The sequence below is a fragment of the Arachis stenosperma genome, chromosome 8, assembly GCF_014773155.1.
Source record: "Arachis stenosperma cultivar V10309 chromosome 8, arast.V10309.gnm1.PFL2, whole genome shotgun sequence".
NCBI lineage: Eukaryota > Viridiplantae > Streptophyta > Magnoliopsida > Fabales > Fabaceae > Arachis > Arachis stenosperma.
In genome coordinates this window covers 51205167-51214472 of record NC_080384.1, presented here as the reverse complement: position 1 = coordinate 51214472, position 9306 = coordinate 51205167, and the positions used below count along the sequence as shown (strand labels likewise).

At 34.3% G+C, this 9306-nt stretch overlaps 2 protein-coding genes across 2 annotated transcripts; one reads left to right on the top strand and one right to left on the bottom strand.

Annotated features, from left to right (window-relative positions):
- Positions 1-2187: 2187 nt before the first annotated feature.
- On the bottom strand, positions 2188-4098 carry LOC130946171 (uncharacterized). Its single transcript, XM_057874845.1, has 3 exons — positions 3187-4098; positions 2834-2909; positions 2188-2750 (listed from the first exon to the last, which is right to left on the bottom strand). Exons 1-3 carry the CDS (start codon positions 4096-4098, stop codon positions 2188-2190), a joined length of 1551 nt encoding a protein of 516 aa, XP_057730828.1.
- A 4634-nt stretch (positions 4099-8732) lies between these two features.
- LOC130946170 (uncharacterized) lies at positions 8733-9044 on the top strand. The gene has a single exon (XM_057874844.1). The coding sequence runs from the start codon at positions 8733-8735 to the stop codon at positions 9042-9044; it is 312 nt and encodes a 103-aa protein (XP_057730827.1).
- Positions 9045-9306: the final 262 nt, after the last annotated feature.

Below are 9306 nucleotides of genomic sequence, written 5' to 3'. Positions count from 1 at the left end.
GGCTCTGCCTCTCTGTCTCTGGCTCTCGAATCTAGATTGGAATCTGGTTGCTGCTCGTCCCCTTCCCTTTCTGCTAGTTCATTGATTTTTTTATATTTTCAATTACAAATTTTAATTCAAATAATTATAGTTTAGGTATATATTAATCAAATATTTTATTTTTTCGTGATTTTATATATTTTATTTTATTCTCGATTTATTCATCTTAATTACTTATTTTTTATCTTTTGTTTTATTACATGTACTTATGTTGCATATAAAATTTTAAAATAAATTGATTAATTTACTAATTTAAAATATATTTTTTATTTTTAGAAATAGTAATAAAAAATTATTTTAATTATAATATATAATTAAATAGATGCATAAAATCTTTTATCTAACATTATATCAAAATTAAATTAAAATATATATAACAAATTTAATTCTTTTAAAAAAAATTGTAAATTATGTTTCTATTATTTTATATAAACATACTTTTGATATACAGATAGATTTAATTTTTTTAGTATTTATATATAATTCTACTTTTAAATTATAAATACTAGTGTATTATTAGGCACTACTATGCCAATTGATTCAATCTTTTATTATTAAATGTGTATAAAAAAATTAGTTAGGATAATAAATTATTTATAATTTAATTAAAATATTTTAAATTCCAATTTTAAAAATAAATTTTTTGTAAATTATATATAATGAATAGTATTTTAAGAATGAAAATATTCACTAGCTCTTTTTTATTTTTATATCTTCGTATAATTAATAATATTTAATAAAATTTATTTTAATATATATATTTTTGCTCCCACTTTCAAAATTTTTTGGATCATCAGTAAGTTTTGAAAACAATCAAATAGTATTTACATAACAATATCTACAATTTTTTTTAATAACAAATTTGTGTAGATTCAACACTAAAGTATCCGTTAATATTTAAACATATTAACACTATGACATATTTTTTTTTTCTCAAAGATAAATGTTATTTTATTAATATAAAATAAAAGTGTTTCCATAAGGAAGTACAAAAGAATTGGGTATTCCCATTTATCACCAACTGTGACTGAAAGACTAAGAGCTTAAAGAAGAGTAAAGTAAGAGTAAAGAAAATTACCAGTATCTATCAGGTATGGCTCACGAGTTCACGCACTAAATTGCTGGCTTCTTTCACTATCTCTGGTGCCGAGTTTATTACCTTCTCAAAAACATACCGATTCCTCGCTTTCCAAGTGCTCCAACACAGCGCCGCTATGAGGAGGGTCTTTTGTCTACCGTCTAATTGAGTCACTGACCAGGATAAGACTCGTTGCCACCAATTGAAAAATGTCTCTTCTTCTCTCATCCATAGGTCAGGGGTTATTAAGATTAGTCTCCATATTATTGAAGATAGAGGGCATTAGAACAAAGCATGAGAAATTGATTCAGCCTTCAACATGCATCTTGGACAAGTGGCAGGAGTGGATGCGAACCGGCTGTGGACTTGTTGCAATACTGGAAGCTTTTCATGAAGACTTTTTCATAGAAAAATCTTAATTTTATGTAGTAATTTCAACTCCCAAATGCTATTCCAGACTCTGTTGTGTATGTTCTGGGGCCTCAATGAAATAGGAGAATGAAAGAATCCATAAGCAATTTTGTATCCTGACCCAACTTCATATATACCAGATTTTGTCCAGCACCAATTAACTTCATCCTCCTCTTCTGTTGGTTTGATTGAAAAAATTTTATTGCATATATCAACTGAAAAAATCGACTCAATCAGATTTCTATTCCAGCTTCTATCAGGATTTAGTAACGCACTAACGTAATACACTTGCAGATCTGGCGGGATTGTGAGTGCATTTTGAGGGATATTAAAGGGCACTGGTGGTGGGAGCCAGGGGTCATGGAAGATGCGAACATTAGTGCCAGAGCCTATTTTCCATAACAAACCTTTCTCGATCACCTTGCGCCCTTCAAGAACACTTCTCCAGCCCCACGACGGTACGCTTCATATCTCTGCATGTAGGAAATATGTATATCTGAAATATTTAGCTTTGAGCATTCTTGATAGAGTAGAATTAGGGTATTTCATTAGACGCCAACATTGTTTTCCCAATAAAGCCAAATTTTGCGCCCTTAGGTCCTTGATTCCCAGCCCTCCATCTTTCTTCGGTCTCGTCATTGTGTCCCATTTAATCCAAATCATTTTTCGTTCTGCGCCTTTTTGTCCCACCAAAATTGCGAGAGCATGCTATGAATCTCAGTCAACAGCGTGTCCGGGAGCTTGAAACAAGAGAGTGTATAAATAGGAATCGCCTCCCCCACCGCTCTCAATAGCGTGTGCCTACCACCTGATGACAATAGACTTCTTTTCCAACCCATAATCCTCTTCTGAACTTTATCCTTGATAGCTCCAAATGTTGCTTTCTTTGATTTTTGAACTATAGAGGGCAGTCCCAGGTATTTGTCTTGTGCTCCGATATGTTCAATATTTAGTGTCTGAGCAATTGGTAGTCTTGTGTTCTGAGGTGTGTTGTGACTGAAAAAGATAGCTGACTTATTCAGATTGACTTTTTGCCCACTGAAATCCTCATAGATCTCTAGCAATTCTAGAATACTTTGGCTTGTATTAGGTTCGCTCTTGCAAAAAAGGATTGAATCATCAGCAAACAAAAGGTGATTAACTGTTTGACATCTCCGATTAACTTGAACTCCTTGAATTAATCTGTTTTGCTCTGCCTTGTGTAGCAAGAAGGAAAGCCCTTCTGCACAAAAAAGAAAGAGATATGGAGATAGGGGTCACCCTGTCAGATGCCCCTATTTGGCCTAAAATAGCCAAAAGGTTGACCTTCCACAACGACAGAGTAAGAAACAGTCGTTACCAATTCCTTAGTCCAGTTAATCCATTTAGCATCAAAGCCCAGCTTATCCATAATATACCATAAAAAAATGCCATTCAACCCTATCATAAGCCTTGCTCGTGTCTAGTTTAATAGCCATCTCATGCTTTGCCCCACTTCTCATATTTTTCAAATAGTGTATACATTCGTGGGCAATTAGGATATTATCTGAAATGAGTCTACCTTTGAGAAACGAACTCTGATTTGGGCTTATAATTTTATTCATAATACATTGTAATCGATGCACCATAACTCTAGAAATAATTTTATACATAACTGAAGACAAGATGATCGGTTGTACCTGAGTCATGTCATTGGCATCTGGCACCTTTGGAATCAAACAAATTTGAGTATGATTGAAGCTTTTTAGAATTCTGCCACTGTGAAAGAAACTTCTTACTGCCTTAAAAACGTCACCTCCAACTATATCCCAAAAAAAGTGAAAAAACTTAGCTGTAAACCCGTCATCACCAGGAGCACTCTGAGCATGAACACTAAATGTAGCTTTTTTGACCTCGTCCATAGTTACTGGCCTTTGGAGCCTACGGTTCATGGAAGCTGTAACTTTTGGCTCCAAATCCTCTAAGTATGGATTCGGATCAACCGAACAAGAAGAAGTAAAAATATCGCAAAAGTAGTCTTCAGCTATCTTTGCAATATCCTCCGGTTTTGATGCAATCTCATTGTCCCTCCTCACTAATCTCCAAATTTTGTTCCTTCGCTTCCTTGATTGAAATTTCTGGTGAAAGAATCTAGTGTTCTGATCTCCTTCTTTTAGCCACTTGACTCTAGATTTTTCTCGCCAATAGCTCTCTTCTTTCAAATATGCCAGCTCCAACTTCTTCTCCAAACTGGTAACCTCCTCTCCCCTATTGATTCCAGCCACCCGCAACTCCTCTAGTTTAGCTTGAAGGTCCTTAATTTCTTTTTGAGAGTTTGCTTTGTGAGTTTTCTGCCATTGAACTAGTCTATGTCTACAAACTTTCAACTTTTGGGCCAAGGAGAACATAGCTGAGCCTACAACTTCCATTCTCCACACTTCACTGACAATTCTCTTGACATCCTTTTCTCCATACCAACGTTCCTGGTATTTAAACCGCCTTTTACTATGCCAGGATTGAGGTTCGGTTTCCATCAAAAGTGGAGCATGATCCGAGCCTGACTCTGTGAGCCTGTGCACCACTGCATTCGGAAACTTCAACTTCCATTCCATCCCAACTAAATAGCGGTCAAGCCTCTCCTTCACCAAATCCTCTCCTTGTCTTCGATTTGTCCACGTGAAAGGTGCCCCACCATTCCAATATCCACTAATTCGTTACTGTCAATAAAATTAGTGAATGTTGCAATGGTGGTTGCTGATTTTTGGCCTCCACCCTCTATTTCCGCTTGGCTTGTTATAGCATTAAAATCGCCTGCTATTACCACTTTTCTTTCCAGGTGTTGGCTCATTGTTGTAAGCTCCTCAAACTGTAAGGATCGAATTTGTTCCGAACAACTCAAATGGACACCAATGAACGCCCATACCTCACTGTTTCCGACTTTTTTAATTTCGGCTGCCACAAAGAATTCTCCACTGCTAATAATTTGAACATTGATGCTATCCTTCCAAGCTAGCACAAGTCCTCCTGCCACTCCTGCCGGGTTAACAATATGTCAGTTACCGAAGTTTTGCTTCCACCTGTCGAGATTGGTTCTTTGTTTCACTTATAAACACAATCTCGGGGGAGTGGGATTTACAGATCCCTTTTAAGGTGTGAATTGTCAGGGGTCTCCCCAAACCCCGACAATTCTAAACTATAGTTCTCATGGCGCCTTGGGTGCCATTTGTAGGCTGGCACCCTCCACCATCTCTTCAACTGCATTTTCATCCTCTATTCTTGCTTTCTTTGTAGATCCTTCAGCTATACCACTCATCAACCTTTTTTTGGGTTCACTTTTAGTATCTGACTCTACAGCACCTTGTCTTGCTAACCTTTTCCACTTCCTACCTTTATCTGTGGTGAGATACTGCCCAATAGCGAATTGCATAAGCTGCCCTTCATCCTCCTTGGTATTGGACTAACCAGCTATGATAACCTCCATGCATTCTGTTCTAGAATTGGCTGATTGAGGTGACTCAGGTGCTGCCCTATTACCAGTGTCTTGTGGTTTCAAACTTTGTTTCCCTTCTTGCATTGACATCCCTGCAAATTCTTCCAATAAGCAGTTTAAGATCAGTTTTTTCTTACGTTGAGTGGCCTTATTCTGGTTTTTGGTTGAGTTGTTGAATGCTTTTTCTCCTTCAGAGTAGATTCGCGTTCCCACTTGGCTGGCTTTAACCCATTCGCCAATGTCATCCTCTTTTACCATATCACTCTCTGTGTCCTTCAGCAGATCATGACAGTTTTTCACCTCGTGTCCCAATTTTGCACAATAGGTATAGAACTTTCCAAGTCTCTCATAGCGCAGTGCCACTTCTACCTCCTTTTTATTAGGTCATGCCACTATTAACTGATCTCTCACTTGCCTGGCAGCATCAATATTGATTTTGGTCTTCACAATCGTAGTTTCTCTGCCTCGCATATGAAATTTACCTACCTCCAACACTGTGCCCAATTTTTCTCCCAATTTACGTCAAACTTCGAGGGTTTTAAACGATTCTGGCAAACCCCAAAATTGAACCCAAACTGAAAAATTGGAAATAATCTCTTCATCACAGTTCTGATCTTCCTTCCATCTCTTGACATGGAGCAAATAATCTTTGAATAGCCATGGAGAACCACGTTCAACACGCAAGACATCCACTTCTTTATTAAAAAAGAATTGGAAGGAATTATCCCCTTTATCACTCACGCTAAATCCTTCCGGGTTTCCCCATATAGCCTTTAAAGCATTCCCCATGGTTCCAATTGAGAAGGTTTTGGAAGCAAAGAGTCTGCCATAGAGACTATTGGAGCAAGCGTTAATACCTTCTGATATGCCTGCCTCTTCCAGTAGAATCACATTCCTACCTCCTTTCCAATTGTCTTCCTCGTCCGATCTTCATCCCTCGTTGTCTCAGCCATGTAAATTACGGAAACTTGTATTGAGGTTTAATTGACGTTGACAATGTAGCCTTGATGGCAATAGGAACTCCGTTAAAAAACCCTAACAGAGCACTAAAAAACTCTAACAGAGCACTCACACTATGACATATATTAAAAGAACATTTATATAAATATGTATAAATGGTATCGTTTTAGGATGGCTTGATCGAAGCAGTGACTAGTGTGGCTATGAACAACAAATGTTGAATCTGCAACAATATAACATGTAACGAAAATAAATGATACGCATATGACTAATTTGTAAATGATTGTAAAGTATGTTAAATTTAAAACTAAATTTAAAAAAGAAGTCTTCTTTAAACTTCTAACTCAATATTTGTCTTTTTCAACTTTCTTCTTTTAATACACATAATTAGCGACTTTTTTTTTTCTTTTGCATATTACCATGTACAAATAACCTACTAAGTCTTCAAAATAAAAGGAAAACCTTGAATTATGTGTTACATTCTAAGACTTTATTATTCGCATAAAACATCATTAATTACTAGCACAACACTATTGTGGGGACTTGGGAGTAGTTAAAAGTGAGGGTGTGGAGGATTTTTTTCTGGGATTGGATTGGATTGGACATTTTATGGGCCAACGATTTAAAAACCCTAAACTGTTTTTAAAAAGGCTAAAAAGTTTTCATATCACAAAAAAAGAGTATTGGGCCTACATTAGTAGATTCATCTTTTTCATGTTACATCTTTGAAGCTATGACAGTTAAAACACACATAATGACAAAAACGCAAAAACAACACTCCCAAAATAACAAGTCCAAAAATCCCCAAAATAATAATAATAAAAAAAGAATGTTCGAACGCAAAAAAATGTTATATGTATTATCTTTGTGTATATTTCTTTTGGTACATTTTTTACTTTTGATATTAAAAATAATGGATGAAAAATATATATTAATTAAAATGTAAAAAAAAGGAGAAACGTGAAAAAGAAAATAACAATAACAACGATAACGATAACGTTTTGTTAGTTGAGTGCGTGTATAAACGTTCTCTAAAATAAAAGTGATTTTTCTTGTGTTTGGACTAACTTAGTTAGACTTAGATGACAAAAATACTTGAATATCGTAGCATAATTATTTTTCATTATTTGTAGTCATAATGAAAAGTTATTCTATTTATGACTTTATATAAAATAAATTTTGAAAATATTTATTATTATAAAAAATATTTCTTTTTTTTTCTTAATAGGTATACACTCCCAATACACCCATGCACAGATAGAAAAAAAAAGAGTATCAAAATAAAATAATACCCAATGTTTTAGAAAAACAAAATCCCAACATAATAAGTAACAACCTAAAATAAACTAATTATGGGATTTTCAACAAAGAACAAATAGAATATATAATTTTATTATCAAAATTTAAAAAGACGGTCAAATTGAAGACCAAAACAAACAAAAATAACACACCACCAACAAAAATTATATTACGTGTACACAAAAAATTATTCATCAAATCAATTATTTATATATATATAAAATATTAGCATACAATAATAAATAAAAATCACAGTTTATTTAAAAAAATAACGCAGAGACATACACAAGTATAAAATGAAAGTCAAATACTTCTATAATTAATCATTACTATTTCAATTTCAGTATTTGCACCGAGGTTTACCAATTACCACACCATAGCATAAACCCTAGTGTGTTTCTATTTTAAAGCTGACAAGTATGAAAATTCATCAAACCGATTGTATTTTTACTATGAGCTATAAGAAGGACTAAGCCAAAATCCAAAACATATCTAAAATTTCTCAAGTTACCTATGCAAATATCCCACCAAAAAAAAACCTATATATAATATATAAAATATATATTAAAAAATTTGTAAATATTGATCTCATAAATACTAAAAGATATCTCTATAGTTATTTGTCCGTATCCTAACAAGATCATCACTAAAAGATGTTAGATATTTTTCAGAAGATCATCACTAAAAGATGCTAAATATTGTTTAGAATTATTCACTAATGTTAGTGGGTCTCCAACTAAGTGGGACTCACAAATTAAAAATAAATAAAAAAATAAACGAAAGAAAGTGCCTTTTAAGCCATGAGAGAGGGAGAGAGAGTTTTTGAGACTCACCTTTGAAAGAAAAAAGAAAGAAAACAGAGAGCTTCAGCGTCGAGGGAGAAAAATAAATTGGGGAAAATGGCAAGTTATTTTTTATCCGATTGAACTGGTAAACTTGTTCTATTTCTTATGAAATTTTAGTATGTTATCCCTTGTATAGAGATGAACATTAGGATATAACTTGTTAGTTGTATTGCCTTCTTTTTTGTCTGATTTGATATACCCACTTTGTGGAGGGTTTATGTTGATTCCATCAGTTTTGATGATGTATCTTGTTGATTGTTGAGATGCTCTGTGCTACTAGGAAGACTGATTGTGTACTCATTATTTTGATAGTGGAAGATTTTACTAGACTAGGTCCCGTTGATTTTTCGTCCCTCTTTTGGGGGGTTTTTCCACGTTAAAATTTTGGTGTCTGATTATTTAATTTCTGCCATTATATTTGTTGCTTGGAGTATCTTTGGTATTGCTATTTAATCGCACAGATTGTGGAAAATTTTTTTTTGATACTTCCGCTGTTAGACAGGTTCTTGTTTGAACCTTTGTTGAGTTTTTCCTAACAAAGTGATATCAAAGCTTTGGTTGTTTATTTCTCTACTGATTAAATGGAGGAAAATACTCATGAGTCAAATATGGTCAAATTGATTCTCAAAATTACTTGATTTAGAAGATCCTCATGGAAGATATGTTGTATAGCAAGGACTTGTATGATCCTGTAAAGAGGGATAAATCTAAAGGTACTAAATCCGATACTGAATGGAAGAAGGCAGTTGCTTTGATTAGGCAATGGCTTAATCTTAGCATGTATCCACATGTTGATACCGAAACAAATACCGAGAAGATATGGAATAAATTGAAAGAGTTATATGAGAGGAAGAATGTGCAAAACAAAGCATTCTTAATTAGGAAGCTTGTCAATATGAAGTATATTGAAGGTAAATCAATGTCGGAGCACTTGAGCACCTTTCAGGAGATGGTGATTCGGTGAACCAACTAACAAATAATGAAATCACTTTGAAAGATGAGTTGCAAGCCTTGTTGTTGTTGAGCTCTTTGTCTGATAGTTGGGAAGTTCTGGTTGTGACACTGACTAATTCAGCTCTTAAAGAAAAGTTGACGTTAGTAATGGTTAAAAAGAGCATATTAAATGAAGAAGCCAGAAGAAAAGAGCAAAGTTTGATTAATGCTTCCTCCCAGTCAGAAGCACTTGTTTCAGAGTCACGGCGGAGAATTCAAAGTAAAAAATCTCA